The 16,519-nt window shown below is 37.0% G+C and overlaps 1 protein-coding gene across 1 annotated transcript; it reads left to right on the top strand.

The window, feature by feature from the left end:
- The first annotated feature begins 14,350 nt into the window (after positions 1–14,350).
- Positions 14,351–14,716, top strand: LOC149143952 (uncharacterized). The gene has a single exon (XM_089451999.1). The coding sequence runs from the start codon at positions 14,351–14,353 to the stop codon at positions 14,714–14,716; it is 366 nt and encodes a 121-aa protein (XP_089308125.1).
- The last annotated feature ends 1,803 nt before the right edge of the window (positions 14,717–16,519 follow it).

Genomic DNA, 16,519 nt, shown 5'->3' with positions numbered 1-16,519 from the left:
TTCAACATGTTGGCCATGGGGCCATGACCTATGACTTACGTTGGTTGATTGATGTAAATAAATTTTATGACGAATACATGTTCTTTCTTTTGTGAATATTATATGGAATAGCACGTGAGTGATGTGGGTTTCTTGTTGGGCATATTAAAAAATACACTTAATTTGAATATATATTGGAAAATACCTCTAAAAATTACATTATTTAACCCCCTACCAATATGAACCCAATTCACCTTTTCAATTTAAAAAATCCCTATTTTCACTAGATATTGTAAGTATCCTTTTTTTCATTAACATTTTTTATACCCCTTTATATTTTTTCATTAACTTTGATCTCCATTTTTTATACTTACCAATATAAAAACCCTTTATCCCCTATATATCACCCAATACATTATGTTTTTTTTCCTCCATATATATATCCCCCAATATGAATGCACATGCTATGGTATTGCTCCCCCAGTGAAGCCCCCTGTGCTTGTGAGATGTGTGATTATGTAAGAAGAATAACTATAATATTAATGACCAAGTGGTTGCATGTAAGAGATAATTACAATGTTTCATCTCTATCTTAGAATAGGGCATGCAGTTTCATGTACTCTAGTTATTGTAAATAGTTCTCTTTGAAAGAAAATTGTAGAAATGTTGTCGGAATGAACATGCATATTGCATGCACAAGAATAAAATATATCATGTTATCTTTCCCTTAGAAGGGTACATGAATTTGTATGCATAATAATAATAATATCTATTATATTGGAAATTTTTTACTTAAATACATGCACAAAGAAAAGTTGAGGGGCTAACTTTTTTTGGATAAGTTTTATCTAATAACATGCATGAGAATCAAAGCTAATATGCTAGTGTCCTTTAAATGAAAATGGATAGTTACAATGGCTATCCTTTGGAAAAGAACGTGTGCTTGTGTAAATGAAATATTTGTTCACGTGGAATTTATTTTATAGACATGCTTTGATCGTTACATGCTTATAACTAGTGCGTATGCAGTATTGTTAAAGGATGCGTGCCGTAATATTTTTCTTGCTTTTCATGAATGTACATGAATAGATAGTGAAACATCACTAATATAGATTTATGAATTGGTTGATTAGTACTTTATGTAATTATGATATCAACGTATGCTGATGAAAACAATGGCAGGAAAGGATGCTGGTTTCTACAAAGAATAAATTATGTTTAACATGGTGGTAGGTAAAGAATTAACGGTCCATGCAGATGAGTGCAAGCTATAGGATGGTCCAAGGAATGAACAACCATGCGACAAAGATATAAATATTGAGGATTTGTGGGTAAACGATATCACGATGATTGTAATATATTTTAGCTAGATATTTTGTATTTAAATGACATTTCTTTGTAATATTTTATGACAATGGTTAACGGATGGACTCCCTTATAAGCCATTGAATGAGGGGTGAACAACCCTCACAAGCATTTAATGACAAAATTAAACATTTGTTGGTTTTCACCCTATTATCACTTAAGAAACAATTTCTAAATTGTTCACATCAGTTTGATTGTAAAGGTTAGGTGTTAGTCCGGGTTCAGTTTTTCCATCTTTACTTTAGTGTCTAAGTACTAGGAGTCTTGGTGGTATGGTTAAATAAAGGTCAAGAATCCATTCTCATTCATCACTGGTCCCACACCTCACATAGATTCCATGTAGCAAATTTGTTTCAAGTTTCTTATGCGCTACGAAACTGTCTAGGAGTTTTCATAGCGCAAAAAACCCAGTCTAGGTGTTTTCGTAGTGCAAAACCTAGATTTTGCACTAGTTGCGCTACGAAATCGTGGATTTGTGCAGATCCGTAGCAAATCTCACCCAGCTGTCAAATCTATCAAAATCTATTATCTTGACATCATCAATGGTCAGTCCATACACTTTTCCCATCACATTCAACCGCTTATCCTCATCATTAGGGTCGTTAAATGTCTTGGTATGCTCAGGTTACAAGTTTCAAAAAGAGGCTAAATACTCACAGTCATAATTATGTTTGAGTTCATGCATGAGGAGTAACTTGGCAAGCGTCCAGTTTGAATTTCTTGATGATCAAGCGAGGTAGTTTTCAAGCGAGGCAGCTTTCAAGCGAGGCAGTAATTGAAGATTGAGATAGTGCCATTTTTTCAAATTTTCATTCTGCTGGAATTTCATAGAGGGGTCTACAGAAAGAAAGGATAATAGGTCAGGCAAATTTCTGAGGAATGAACCTGAGGGTTTAGATATCCTCCTAAAGAACGATGAAGTCGAACAAGCCTTCAAACAAGTTGGCTATTGGAGGTTTTGCAAAAAACTTCAAGGAGGCCATATGCAAGTCACCAAGGAATTTGCTTTAAATTTCACAGGACTGAATTCGAAAGTTGGGGTGCTTGAATTGCCAATCTCTCCAGAAGTTATATCTATAGTCACTGAGATTCCAAGGGGACAGGAAAGATGGTTTAAAAATTTCAAGTTTGATATGACCCCCTGTAAAGAATTTATGAAGCTGGAGTTCATCGATTCAGACTTAAACAAGTCTGTGCCCAGGAGTTTTGTCAAGGACTCATATGCCAATTTACTTACCTGCATACAGAGGTACTTCACCTGCGAGGGAAGGTATCATAAGGTGTATTCATATCACTTCAATCTTCTGCTACATTTCACAGGAAAGATATCTCTTGATTTGCCTTTCTACTTGTTTCGTGGCCTAGGCAAAATGTGTGACAAAGTTCAGTTAAAGAAGGAAGCCTGTGAGACCTCATTGTTTCATCACATCAAATTGATCATTTTGCATGAGCTCCAAAAGGTAGATAGGGAATGGTCCGTGTTCATGTTTATGTCTGGCTTCAAAAATGAAACTAGCCTCAGCCCTCAGGCTACGAAAAGTTCTCCACTGGCAGTTAGTCATCGTGAAAAAACAAGATCGAGGAGATTCGTAAAATTGAAGGCTAGGAAATAGTTAAAGGAGCCCATTAGACCATTAGTAATTCAAGGCACACCTCTACAGTCACAGAAAGAGAAATCTCAAAGCAAAGAGAGTGTACACGAGCAGTCTACAGGTGAAGCAGTTCAGAGAAGAATAACCAGGAGCCAGTTAGCTAAAGAAAAAGGCAAGACAGTGGTGACTGAGGAGAGCCTGGTTTCAAAGGGAAGTCTGAATGACTTGCTTCAAGCTATTGATATTGAGGAGTCTCCTCTGGTTCGAGCAGACTTGATAAAATTAGGTAAAGATAAAACCCAGAAGACCAAAGCCTCTAAAAAGCTCAAATTTGATGATGAGGTTTCTAAATTTGTCTTTAAGCCAAGAAGACCTGCGATGAGGCATTCAAAAGAGGTACAACCAGAGTCAAGTGAAACAGAGGAGGTAGCAAAAACCCATGAAGAACCTGCGACTACATCAGAAACACTATCTCAGCTGCATAAAAACGATAAAGGTAAGGCAGTTATCCCTCAGGAGGAATATAGTGTTGAAGAGTTGAAAAAGAAGTTGAAATTAGCAAACCTTGAAATTGCTAAACTGAAGAAAGCCTCAAGGAAACATGCAATCAAGGAAGCCCATTTTAATAAAATGGAGGCTCTGTGGGAAGACAAAACAATTTCAATACCTGAGGTGGTCGACTGTCATGCTCAATACTACACCTGGTCAGTCCCTGCAATAAAGGAAGCAAAATTCATCAGAAAGGTTAATATGAGACTGAGAGCTGGGATCAGGATTATGAAGAGGCAAATCGAGGATTTGAAGATACAACTAAGCTAGCGAGAAGGATTTCCTTAGCTAAGGAAAATCACACAACAAGTAAGGTTAAGTCCTAAATTTTGATGATTTACCTTTTTGAAGTTTTCCTTGAAGAATGGTGCCTCTACATTCAGTTTTGAACAGTTTCAGGGCAGATGAAAAGGACATTTCAAGATAAAGAAGCTCAAGACAGTCAAATTTTGGCATTAAACTGTGTTTTTGAAATTACACAGCAGTTTCGTAGCGCACTACGAAACTGTTGTAGCTGCATATTATAATTCGGTTGACAAATTGCGAGTGACAAAGGGAAAATATTTTTGAAAGGAAGTTTATGAAGAGGATCATTAACAAAGTGTGAGCATCCAACAATGGAAAAACAAGCAGAGAAAGGACATATATGAACTCTAAAGCTATGTGTAATAAAAATGGTCATTATTCATAGCTAGTTTTGTTTATGATGCTTCAGGCAACATTAAAGAGGTTTTGGCTCCACACGTATACATGGGCCAGGTCTATAGTGCATGAAAAATAGGATGGTCCAATACATTTTTGTGTAATCAAGAAGAAGAACAGGGATAATTAATTTCGAAGATCCTTGTGGAGACCAAAGACAGAAAAGCAGGAGCAGTTTCCTAATTTCCAGGAGCAATTAAGGCATGGGGCATGAAGGGCTAGCAAGGAGTTTCAAATAGCCACTAAAGCTAAACTAAAGATGGCCATCTGTTAGAGAACAAATTTGGATTGTACTAAATGCTACTACCAACATGATAAGGAGTTAGAATCCTAGTTGTTTTTTGTCTCTCAAAATGCTAGTTAGCAGTTAGTTGTATTTAACAGTTAGTTAAAGTGTCAATAGGTGTCATAGTAAGGAGAATTCGAGTTCCCCTCATGCAGGAGGAGGAATCTCAGTTATGTAAAAATCTCTATATATAGGAGAAAATGAGATGTACAAAGGGTTGAAGATTTTTCAGAGAAACTCTCATATTGAGCTTTGTGTAATACTCTATTTTCAGTAATACAATACTTGGCTTTACTTCTCAGGAATTAAAAAGAATTCATTGTTCCAGAATGTTTTGTGTTGTCTTCCTCTCATTATCTACAGTGGTATAAATGTGTGATTACTTAGAAATCATTGATTGTGCTCTAACTTCCTTCATGCATTTATAAACTGTGTGGCTCTATATTTTCTGATAAATTCTCTATACGTTGAATTCTTATGCCCTGACTTCTATGTAAAGCTAGCATTACAGACAATACTGAAGCATGTTTGACTCCATAAGCCCAATGAATATTTTATAAATTGTCTTTCAACCTTCTACAATTTTCATTTGTTTCGTAGAGTTAGTCATCTTATTCATTATCAGAAATATTTAACATTGTGAGAGAGCTCTCTTAGGTTGAGGAGGCTAAGCCTCAGCCTAAAGTAGGTTTGAAAATGTTATCTCAAAATCAGTCTCTGGAAGGATGTTGACCAGGAAGACCTAGATCTAGCTTTTGAATTGCAATAACTCTATTAGGATCAATCCTAATTCCTTCTTCAGAAATGATGTGTCCAAGAAGTAGGAAAGAGATTCAATCTTTTCTTGGGAAAGTGAATTTTGTTAGACGCTTTATCCCTAAATTTGCTGAATTTGTCAAGAATATAACAAAGATGTTGAAGAAAGGAGTGGACTTCAAATGGACAGCTGAAGCAAAGAAATCTTTTGACGAAATCAAGAAGGCACTTACACAAGCACCGATACTTATTAGCCCTGATTTTACCAAGGAGTTTCTTATTTTTACATTTGCTTCTGAAGATACAATTGCTGGAGTTTTGCTGAAAAAAGGAAATCAAGGTGCTGAACAACCTATTTCTTTCTTTAGTAAGACATTAGCAAATGCTAAACTGAAGTACAACATTCTAGAGAAGCAAGCTTATGCCTTGGTGAAAGCCATAAAAGATTTCAGAATCTATGTTTTGCATTCTCATATTGTCGCTTATGTTCCAAATGCTATAATAAAGGATATCTTGACACAGGCTGATCTCGGTGTAAAAAGGGGAAAATGGATAGCAAAATTGTTAGAGTATGACATTGAGATCAAACCTACCAAATTGGTAAAGGGTCAAGGCTTGGCAAGGCTACTGACTCAGTCAAATCTGGACTGTCTTGACATTAATTTGAATGCAGAGATCTCAGAAATTTCTGAAAATGAAGAGGAATTGGTCCAAATAAATGAAAAATTCTTGGTTTCAGAATGGTACAAGGATGTGGCTTTTTTTCTACAGCATAATAAAGCCCCTGCTAATCTTTCAAAGTCTAAAGCTCGGTTTGTCAAGCTGAAGTCTTTAAAATATTTTGTATATGACCAAAATTTGTTTTGGAAAGATGCAGGAGGGATTTTGTTAAATTGTCTCCTTGAAGAAGAAGCTGATAAAGTAATCGATGAATTTCATAAAGGAGATTGTGGAGGACATCACTATTGGAAAGCTACTGCAAACAAGGTCCTAAGGGTTGGATATTTTTGGCCAACTATGTTTAGAGACATTTATAAAAAGGTAGCTACATGTCATGAATGTCAAATATTTGAAGGAAAGAGGAAGCTTGTGCCTTTGCCTTTAGTTCCCATATATGTTGAAGCACCCTTCCAGCAATGGGGATTGGATTTTATAGGGGAAATTCATCCTCCTTCATCTGGACAGCATCGCTGGATTCTCACAGCCACCGATTACTTCACCAAATGGATAGAAGCGGTTCCAACAAGGCAAGCAAATGATTCAGTGATTATCTCTTTCCTAGAAAATAATATATTGTCTAGATTTGGTTGCCCAATGAAGATTATAACTGACAATGCTCAAGCTTTTAAGTCCAAGAAAATGATTAATTTTTGTCACCAATATCACATCACTCTTGGACATTCCACTGCTTATTATCCACAAGGAAATGGTCTTGCTGAATCATCAAACAAAAGCATTGTGAGGATCATTAAGAAGCTGCTGCAGGAAAACAAGAAAGCTTGGCATTTGAAATTGAAGTATGCCTTGTGGGCTAATAGGATTTGTACAAAGAGATCTATTGGCACTTTGCCATATGAATTAGTGTATGGTGCTGAAGCTATATTTCCAACATCACTTGGGGTACCTGTAATGAAACTAATTCAAGGATTAGAAGAAGAACCAAACGCTATACAAAGGAGAATCAATCAGCTGATAGCCTTGCAGGAGAAGAGAAATGAAGTGTATGACAACCATCAGCACAGTCAGAACAGAATCAAGAATACATTTGATAAAAAGATCAAAGAAGTTAGTTTCTAGATCAATGATGAAATGGGAGGCCAGAATCGAAGAAAAGGGTAAACACGGTAAGTTTGAGAATTTGTGGAAAGGTCCTTATCAGATTGCTGCTTTCCATGGAAACAACACTTACATTTTGAAGGAAATTAATGGAGAACCATATGCTGGAGGGCCTGTTAATGGCAAGTTCCTAAAGCATTATCATTGTTGAAATACTATCAGTTTCTCATAACATTGTATATATCCGTTTTATTAGTTTTTCTTTTTGTTGCAAATAATGACAAGCTGAAACAGAAGGCTTAAGCCCGAGGTGAAGGCCCAAGAAGCTTAAAGGGGATGCTTGTCAAGAAAATATACGTTTGGCATAAGAGGATAAAGAACTGGATCTGCGAGTTCTTAGTGTACTACAAGAGCACACTATCCTAAGTGGAGCCACTGTTATCACTTAAGAAACAATTTCTAAATTGTTCACATCAGTTTGATTGTAAAGGTTAGGTGTTAGTCCAGGTTCGATTTTTCCATCTTTACTTTAGTGTCTAAGTCCTAGGAGTCTTGGTGGTATGGTTAAATAAAGGTCAACAATCCATTCTCATTCATCACTGGTCCCACAACTCACGTAGATTCCATGTATCAAATTTGTTTCAAGGTTCTTATGCGCTACGAAACTGTCTAGGAGTTTTCGTAGCGCAAAAAACCCAATCTAGGTGTTTTCGTAGCGCAAAACCCAGATTTTGCACTAGCTGCACTACGAAATTAGGGATTCGTGCAGATCAGTAGAAAATCTCACCCAGCTGTCAAATCTATCAAAATCCGTTATCTTGACATCATCAATGGTTAGTCCATACACTTTGCCCATTACATTCAACCGCTTATCCTCATCATTAGGGTTGTTAAATGTCTTGGTACGCTCAGGTTACAAGTTTCAAAAAGAGGCTAAATACTCACAGTCATAATTATGTTTGAGTTCATGCATGAGGAGTAACTTGGAAAGCGTCCAGTTTGAATTCCATGAAGATCAAGCAAGGCAGTTTTCAAGCAAGGAAGATTTCAAGCGAGGCAATAATTGAAGATTGAGACAGTGCCAGTTTTTCAAATTTTCATTCTGCTGGAATTTCATGGAGGGGTCTACAGAAAGAAAGGATCATAGGTCAGGCAAATGTCTGAGGAATGAACCTGAGGGTTTAGATATCCTCCTAAAGAACGATGAAGTCAAACAAGCCTTCAAACAAGTTGGCTGTTGGAGGTTTTGCGAAAAAATTCAAGGAGGCCATATACAAGTCACCAAGGAATTTGATTTAAATTTCACAGGACTGAATTCGAAAGTTGGGGTGCTTGAATTTCCAATCTCTCTAAAAGTTATATCTGTAGACACTGAGATTCCAAGGGGACAGGAAAGATGGTTTAAAAATTTCAAGTTTGATATGACCCCCTGCAAAGAATTTCTGAAGCCAGAGTTCATCGATTAAAACTTAAACAAGTCTGTGGCCAGGAGTTTTGTCAAGGACTCATATGCCAATTTACTTACCGGCATACAGAGGTACTTCACCTGCGAGGGAAGGTATCATAAGGTGTATTCATATCACTTCAATCTTTTGCTGCATTTCACAGGAAAGATATCTCTTGATTTGCCTTTCTACTTGTTTCGTAGCCTAGGCAAAATGTGTGACAAAGTTCAGTTAAAGAAGGAAGCATGTGAGACCTCATTGTTTCATCACGGCTTAGTCAAATTGATCTTTTTGCATGAGCTCCAAAAGGTAGATAGGGAATGGTCTGTGTTCATGTTTTTGTCTGGTTTCAAAAATGAAACTGGCCTCAGCCCTCAGGCTACGAAAATTTCTCCACCAGCAGTTAGTCATCATTCAAAAACAAGATCGAGGAGATTCGTAAAATGGAAGGCTCGGAAACAGGTAAAGGAGCCCACTAGACCATTAGTAATTCAAGACACACCTCTACAGTCACAGAAAGAGAAAGCTCAAAGCAAAGAGAATGTACACGAGCAGTCTACAGGTGAAGCAGTTCAGAGAAGAATAACCAGGAGCCAGTTAGCTAAAGAAAAAGGCAAGACAATGGTGACTGAGGAGAGCCCGGTTTCAAAGGGAAGTCTGAATGACTTGCTTCAAGCTATTGATATTGAGGAGTCTACTCTGGTTCGAGCAGACTTGATAAAATTAGGTAAAGACAAAACCTAGAAGACCAAAGCCTCTAAAAAGCTCATATTTGATGATCAGGTTTCTAAATTTGTCTTTAAACCAAGAAGACCTGCGATGAGGCATTCAAAAGAGGTACAACTAGAGTCAAGTGAAATAGAGGAGGTAGCAAAAACCCATGAAGAACCTGTGACTACATCAGAAACGCTATCTCAGCTGCATAAAAATGATAAAGGTAAGGAAGTTATCCCTTAGGAGGAATATAGTGTTGAACAGTTGAAAAAGAAGTTGAAATTAGCAAACCTTGAAATTGCTAAACTGAAGAAAGCCTCAAGGAAACATGCAATCAAGGAAGCCCATTTTAATAAAATGGAGGCTCTGTGGGAAGACAAAACAATTTCAATACTTGAGGTGGTCGACTGTCATGCTCAATACTACACCTGGTTAGTCCCTGCAATAAAGGAAGAAAAATTCATCAGAAAGGTTAATATAAGATTGAGAGCTGGGATCAGGATTATGAAGAGGCAAATCGAGTATTTGAAGATACAACTAAGCCAGCGGGAAGGATTTCCTTAGCTAAGGAAAATCACACAGCAAGTAAGGTTAAGTCCTAAATTTTGATGATTTACCTTTTTGAAGTTTTCCTTAAAGAATGTTGCCTCTACATTCAGTTTTGAATAGTTTCAGGGCAGATGAAAAGGACATTTCAAGATAAAGAAGCTCAAGACAGTCGAATTTTGGCATTAAACTATGTTTTTGAAATTACACAGCAGTTTTGTAGCGCGCTACGAAACTACTGTAAGTGATGCCTAATGCATAGCAATTTCGTAGCGTGCTACGAAACTGCTGTAAGTGATGCCTAATGCACAGCAATTTCGTAGCGCGCTACGAAACTGCTGTAGCTGCATATTATAATTTGGTTGAAAAATTGCGAGTGACAAAGGGAAAATCTTTTTCAAAGGAAGTTTATGAAGAGGATCATTAACAAAGTGTGAGCATCCAACAATGGCAAAACAAGCAGAGAAAGGACATATATGAACTCTAAAGCTATGTGTAATAAAAATGGTCATTATTCATAGCTAGTTTTGTTTATGATGCTTCATGCAAAATTAAAGAGGTTTTGTCTTCACACGTATACCTGGGCCAGGTCTACAGTGCATGAAAAATAGGATGGTTCAATACATTTTTGTGTAATCAATAAGAACAATAGGGATAATTAATTTCGAAGATCCTTGTGGAGACCAAAGACAGAAAAGCAGGAGCAGTTTCCTAATTTCCAAGAGCAATTAAGGCATGGGGCATCAAGGGCCAGCAAGGAGTTTCAAACAGCCACTAAATCTAAACTAAAGATGGCCATCTGTCAGAGAACAAATTTGGATTGTATTAAATGCTACTACCAACATGATAAGGAGTTAGACTCCTAGTTTTTTTTGTCTCTCAAACTGCTAGTTAGCAATTAGTTGTATTGAATAGTTAGTTAAAGTGTTAATAGGTGTCATAGTAGGGAGAATTCGAGTTCCCCTCATGCAGGAGGAGGAATCTCAGTTATGTAAAAAGCTCTATATATAGGAGAAAATGAGATGCACAAAGGGTTTAAGATTTTTCAGAGAAACTCTCATATTGAGCTTTATGTAATACTTTGTTTTCAGTAATACAGTACTCGGCTTTACTTCTCAGGAATCAGAAAGAATTCATTGTTCCAGAATGTTTGTGTTGTCTTCCTCTCATTATCTATAGTGGTATAAATGTGTGATTACTTAGAAATCACTGATTGTGCTCTAACTTCCTTCATGCATTTATAAACTGTGTGGCTCTATATTTTCTGATAAATTCTCTATATGTTGAATTCTTATGCCCTGACTTCTATGTAAAGCTAGCATTACAGACAATGCTGAAGCATGTTTGACTCCATAAGCCCAATGGATATTTTCTAAATTGTGTTTCAACCTTCTACAATTTTCATGTTCAATACTACACCTGGTCAGTCCCTGCAATAAAGGAAGCAAAATTCATCAGAAAGGTTAATATAAGACTAAGAGCTGGGATCAGGATTATGAAGAGGCAAATCGAGGATTTGAAGATACAACTAAGCTAGCGAGAAGGATTTCCTTAGCTAAGGAAAATCACACAGCAAGTAAGGTTAAGTCCTAAATTTTGATGATTTACCTTTTTGAAGGTTTCCTTAAAGAATGGTGCCTCTACATTCAGTTTTGAACAGTTTTAGGGCAGATGAAAAGGACATTTCAAGATAAAGAAGCTCAAGACTATCAAATTTTGGCATTAAACTATGTTTTTGAAATTACACAGCAGTTTCGTAGCGCACTACGAAACTGTTGTAGTTGTATATTATAATTCGGTTGACAAATTGCGAGTGACAAAGGGAAAATATTTTTGAAAGGAAGTTTATGAAGAGGATCATTAACAAAGTGTGAGCATCCAACAATGGCAAAACAAGCAGAGAAAGGACATATATGAACTCTAAAGCTATGTGTAATAAAAATGGTCATTATTCATAGCTAGTTTTGTTTATGATGCTTCAGGCAACATTAAAGAGGTTTTGTCTTCACACGTATACATGGCCCAGGTCTATAGTGCATGAAAAATAGGATGGTTCAATACATTTTTGTGTAATCAAGAAGAAGAACAGGGATAATTAATTTCGAAGATCCTTGTGGAGACCAAAGACAGAAAAGCAGGAGCAGTTTCCTAATTTCCAGGAGCAATTAAGGCATGGGGCATGAATGGCCAGCAAGGAGTTTCAAATAGCCACTAAAGCTAAACTAAAGATGGCCATCTATCAGAGAACGAATTTGGATTGTACTAAATGCTACTACCAACATGATAAGGAGTTAGAATCCTAGTTGTTTTTTGTCTCTCAAAATGCTAGTTAGCAGTTAGTTGTATTTAACAGTTAGTTAAAGTGTCAATAGGTGTCATAGTAGGGAGAATTCGAGTTCCCCTCATGCAGGAGGAGGAATCTCAGTTATGTAAAAAGCTCTATATATAGGAGAAAATGAGATGTACAAAGGGTTGAATATTTTTCAGAGAAACTCTCATATTGAGCTTTGTGTAATACTCTATTTTTAGTAATACAATACTTGGCTTTACTTCTCAGGAATCAAAAAGAATTCATTGTTCCAAAATGTTTTGTGTTGTCTTCCTCTCATTATCTACAATGGTATAAATGTGTGATTACTTAGAAATCATTGATTGTGCTCTAACTTCCTTCATGCATTTATAAACTGTGTGGCTTTATATTTTCTGATAAATTCTCTATACATTGAATTCTTATGCCCTGACTTCTATGTAAAGCTAGCATTACAGACAATACTGAAGCATGTTTGACTCCATAAGCCCAATGAATATTTTATAAATTGTCTTTCAACCTTCTACAATTTTCATTTGTTTCGTAGAGTTAGTCATCTTATTCATTATCAGAAATCTTTAACTTTGTGAGAGAGCTCTCTCAGGTTGAGGAGGCTGAGCCTCAGCCTAAAGTAGGTTTGAAAATGTTATCTCAAAATCAGTCTCTGGAAGGCTGTTGACCAGGAAGACCCAGATCTAGCTTTTGAATTGCAATAACTCTATTAGGATCAATCCTAATTCCTTCTTCAGAAATGATGTGTCCAAGAAGTAGGAAAGAGATTCAATCTTTTCTTGGGAAAGTGAATTTTGTTAGACGCTTTATCCCTAACTTTGCTGAAGTTGTCAAGAATATAACAAAGATGTTGAAGAAAGGAGTGGACTTCAAATGGACAGTTGAAGCAAAGAAATCTTTTGAGGAAATCAAGAAGGCACTTACACAAGCACCGGTACTTATCAGCCCTGATTTTACCAAGGAGTTTCTTATTTTTACATTTGCTTCTGAAGATACAATTGCTGGAGTTTTGCTGCAAAAAGGAAATCAAGGTGCTGAACAACCTATTTCTTTCTTTAGTAAGACATTAGCAAATGCTGAACTGAAGTACAACATTCTAGAGAAGCAAGCTTATGCCTTGGTGAAAGCCATAAAAGATTTCAGAATCTATGTTTTGCATTCTCATATTGTCGCTTATGTTCCAAATGCTGTAATAAAGGATATCTTGACACAGGCTGATCCGGATGGAAAAAGGGGCAAATGGATAGAAAAATTGTTAGAGTATGACATTGAGATCAAACCTACCAAATTGGTAAAGGGTCAAGGCTTGGCAAGGCTACTGACTCAGTCAAATCTGGACTGTCTTGACATTAATTTGAGTGCAGAGATCTCAGAAATTTCTGAAAATGAAGAGGAATTGGTCCAAATAAATGAAAAATTCTTGGTTTCAGAATGGTACAAGGATGTGGCTTTTGTTCTACAGCATAATAAAGCCCTTGCTAATCTTTCAAAGTCTAAAACTCGGTTTGTCAAGATGAAGTCTTTAAAATATTTTGTATATGACCAAAATTTGTTTTGGAAAGATGCAGGAGGGGTTTTGTTAAATTGTCTCCTTGAAGAAGAAGCTGATAAAGTAATCGATGAATTTCATAAAGGAGATTGTGGAGGACATCACTATTGGAAAGCTACTGCAAACAAGGTCTTAAGGGTTGGATATTTTTGGCCAACTATGTTTAGAGACATTTATAAAAAGGTAGATACATGTCATGAATGTCAAATATTTGAAGGAAAGAGGAAGCTTGTGCCTTTGCCTTTAGTTCCCATATATGTTGAAGCACCCTTCCAGCAATGGGGATTGGATTTTATAGGGGAAATTCATCCTCCTTCATCTGGACAGCATCGCTGGATTCTCACAGCCACCGATTACTTCACCAAATGGATAGAAGCGGTTCCAACAATGCAAGCAAATGATTCAGTCATTATCTCTTTCCTAGAAAATAATATATTGTCTAGATTTGGTAGCCCAATGAAGATTATAACTGAAAATTCTCAAGCTTTTAAGTCCAAGAAAATGATTAATTTTTGTCACCAATATCACATCACTCTTGGACATTCCACTGCTTATTATCCACAAGGAAATGGTCTTACTGAATCATCAAACAAAAGCATTGTGAGGATCATTAAGAAGCTGCTGCAGGAAAACAAGAAAGCTTGGCATTTGAAATTGAAGTATGCCTTGTGGGCTAATCGGATTTGTACAAAGAGATCTATTGGCACTTCGCCATATGAATTAGTGTATGGTGCTGAAGCTATATTTCCAACATCACTTGGGGTACCTGTAATGAAACTAATTCAAGGATTAGAAGAAGAACCAAACGCTATACAAAGGAGAATCAATCAGCTGATAGCCCTGCAGGAGAAGAGAAATGAAGTGTATGACAGCCATCAGCACAGTCAGAACAGAATCAAGAATACATTTGATAAAAAGATCAAAGAAGTTAGTTTCCAGATCAATGACAAAGTGTTGAAATGGGAGGCCAGAATCGAAGAAAAGGGTAAACACGGTAAGTTTGAGAATTTGTGGAAAGGTCCTTATCAGATTGCTACTTTCCATGGAAACAACACTTACATTTTGCAGGAAATTAATGGAGAACCATATGCTGGAGGGCCTGTTAATGGCAGGTTCCTAAAGCATTATCATTGTTGAAATACTATCAGTTTCTCATAACATTGTATATATCCGTTTTATTAGTTTTTCTTTTTGTTGCAAATAATGACAAGCTGAAACAGAAGGCTTAAGCCCGAGGTGAAGGCCCAAGAAGCTTAAAGGGGATGCTTGTCAAGCAAATCTACGTTTGGCATAAGAGGATAAAGCACTGGACCTGCGAGTTCTTAGTGTACTACAGGAGCACACTATCCCAAGTGGAGCCACTGTTATCACTTAAGAAACAATTTCTAAATTGTTCACATCAGTTTGATTGTAAAGGTTAGGTGTTAGTCCGGGTTCAGTTTTTCCATCTTTACTTTAGTGTCTAAGTCCTAGGAGTCTTGGTGGTATGGTTAAATAAAGGTCAACAATCCATTCTCATTCATCACTGGTCCCACAACTCACGTAGATTCCATGTATCAAATTTGTTTCAAGGTTCTTATGCGCTACGAAACTGTCTAGGAGTTTTCATAGCGCAAAAAACCCAATCTAGGTGTTTTCGTAGCGCAAAACCCAGATTTTGCACTAGCTGCACTATGAAATTAGGGATTCGTGCAGATCCGTAGAAAATCTCACCCAGCTGTCAAATCTATCAAAATCCGTTATCTTGACATCATCAATGGTTAGTCCATACACTTTGCCTATCACATTCAACCGCTTATCCTCATCATTAGGGTCGTTAAATGTCTTGGTACGCTCAGGTTACAAGTTTCAAAAAGAGGCTAAATACTCACAGTCATAATTATGTTTGAGTTCATGCATGAGGAGTAACTTGGCAAGCGTCCAGTTTGAATTCCATGAAGATCAAGCAAGGCAGTTTTCAAGCAAGGCAGATTTCAAGCGAGGCAATAATTGAAGATTGAGACAGTCCCAGTTTTTCAAATTTTCATTCTGCTGGAATTTCATGGAGGGGTCTACAGAAAGAAAGGATCATAGGTCAGGCAAATGTTTGAGGAATGAACCTGAGGGTTTAGATATCCTCCTAAAGAACGATGAAGTCGAACAAGCCTTCAAACAAGTTGGCTGTTGGAGGTTTTGCAAAAAACTTCAAGGAGGCCATATACAAGTCACCAAGGAATTTGATTTAAATTTCACAGGACTGAATTTGAAAGTTGGGGTGCTTGAATTTCCAATCTCTCTAAAATTTATATCTGTAGACACTGAGATTCCAAGGGGACAGGAAAGATGGTTTAAAAATTTCAAGTTTGATATGTCCCCCTACAAAGAATTTCTGAAGCCAGAGTTCATCGATTCAAACTTAAACAAGTCTGTGGCCAGGAGTTTTGTCAAGGACTCATATGCTAATTTACTTACCTGCATACAGAGGTACTTCACCTGCGAGGGAAGGTATCATAAGGTGTATTCATATCACTTCAATCTTTTGCTGCATTTCACAGGAAAGATATCTATTGATTTGCCTTTCTACTTGTTTCGTAGCATAGGCAAAATGTGTGACAAAGTTCAGTTAAAGAAGGAAGCATGTGAGACCTCATTGTTTCATCACGGCTTAGTCAAATTGATCTTTTTGCATGAGCTCCAAAAGGTAGATAGGGAATGGTCTGTGTTCATGTTTTTGTCTGGTTTCAAAAATGAAACTGGCCTCAGCCCTCAGGCTACGAAAATTTCTCCACCAGCAGTTAATCATCATTCAAAAACAAGATCGAGGAGATTCGTAAAATGGAAGGCTAGGAAACAGGTAAAGGAGCCCACCAGACCATTAGTAATTCAAGACACACCTCTACAGTCACAGAAAGAGAAAGCTCAAAGCAAAGAGAATGTACACGAGCAGTCTACAGGTGAAGC

The sequence above is a fragment of the Pinus tabuliformis genome, chromosome X (genome assembly GCF_031772625.1).
Source record: "Pinus tabuliformis cultivar Carrire ecotype Pingquan chromosome X, CPIR1, whole genome shotgun sequence".
Classification (NCBI taxonomy): Eukaryota; Viridiplantae; Streptophyta; class Pinopsida; order Pinales; family Pinaceae; genus Pinus; species Pinus tabuliformis.
The sequence above is the reverse complement of the archived record's forward strand: the minus strand, read 5'-3'. Positions and strand labels throughout refer to the sequence as shown.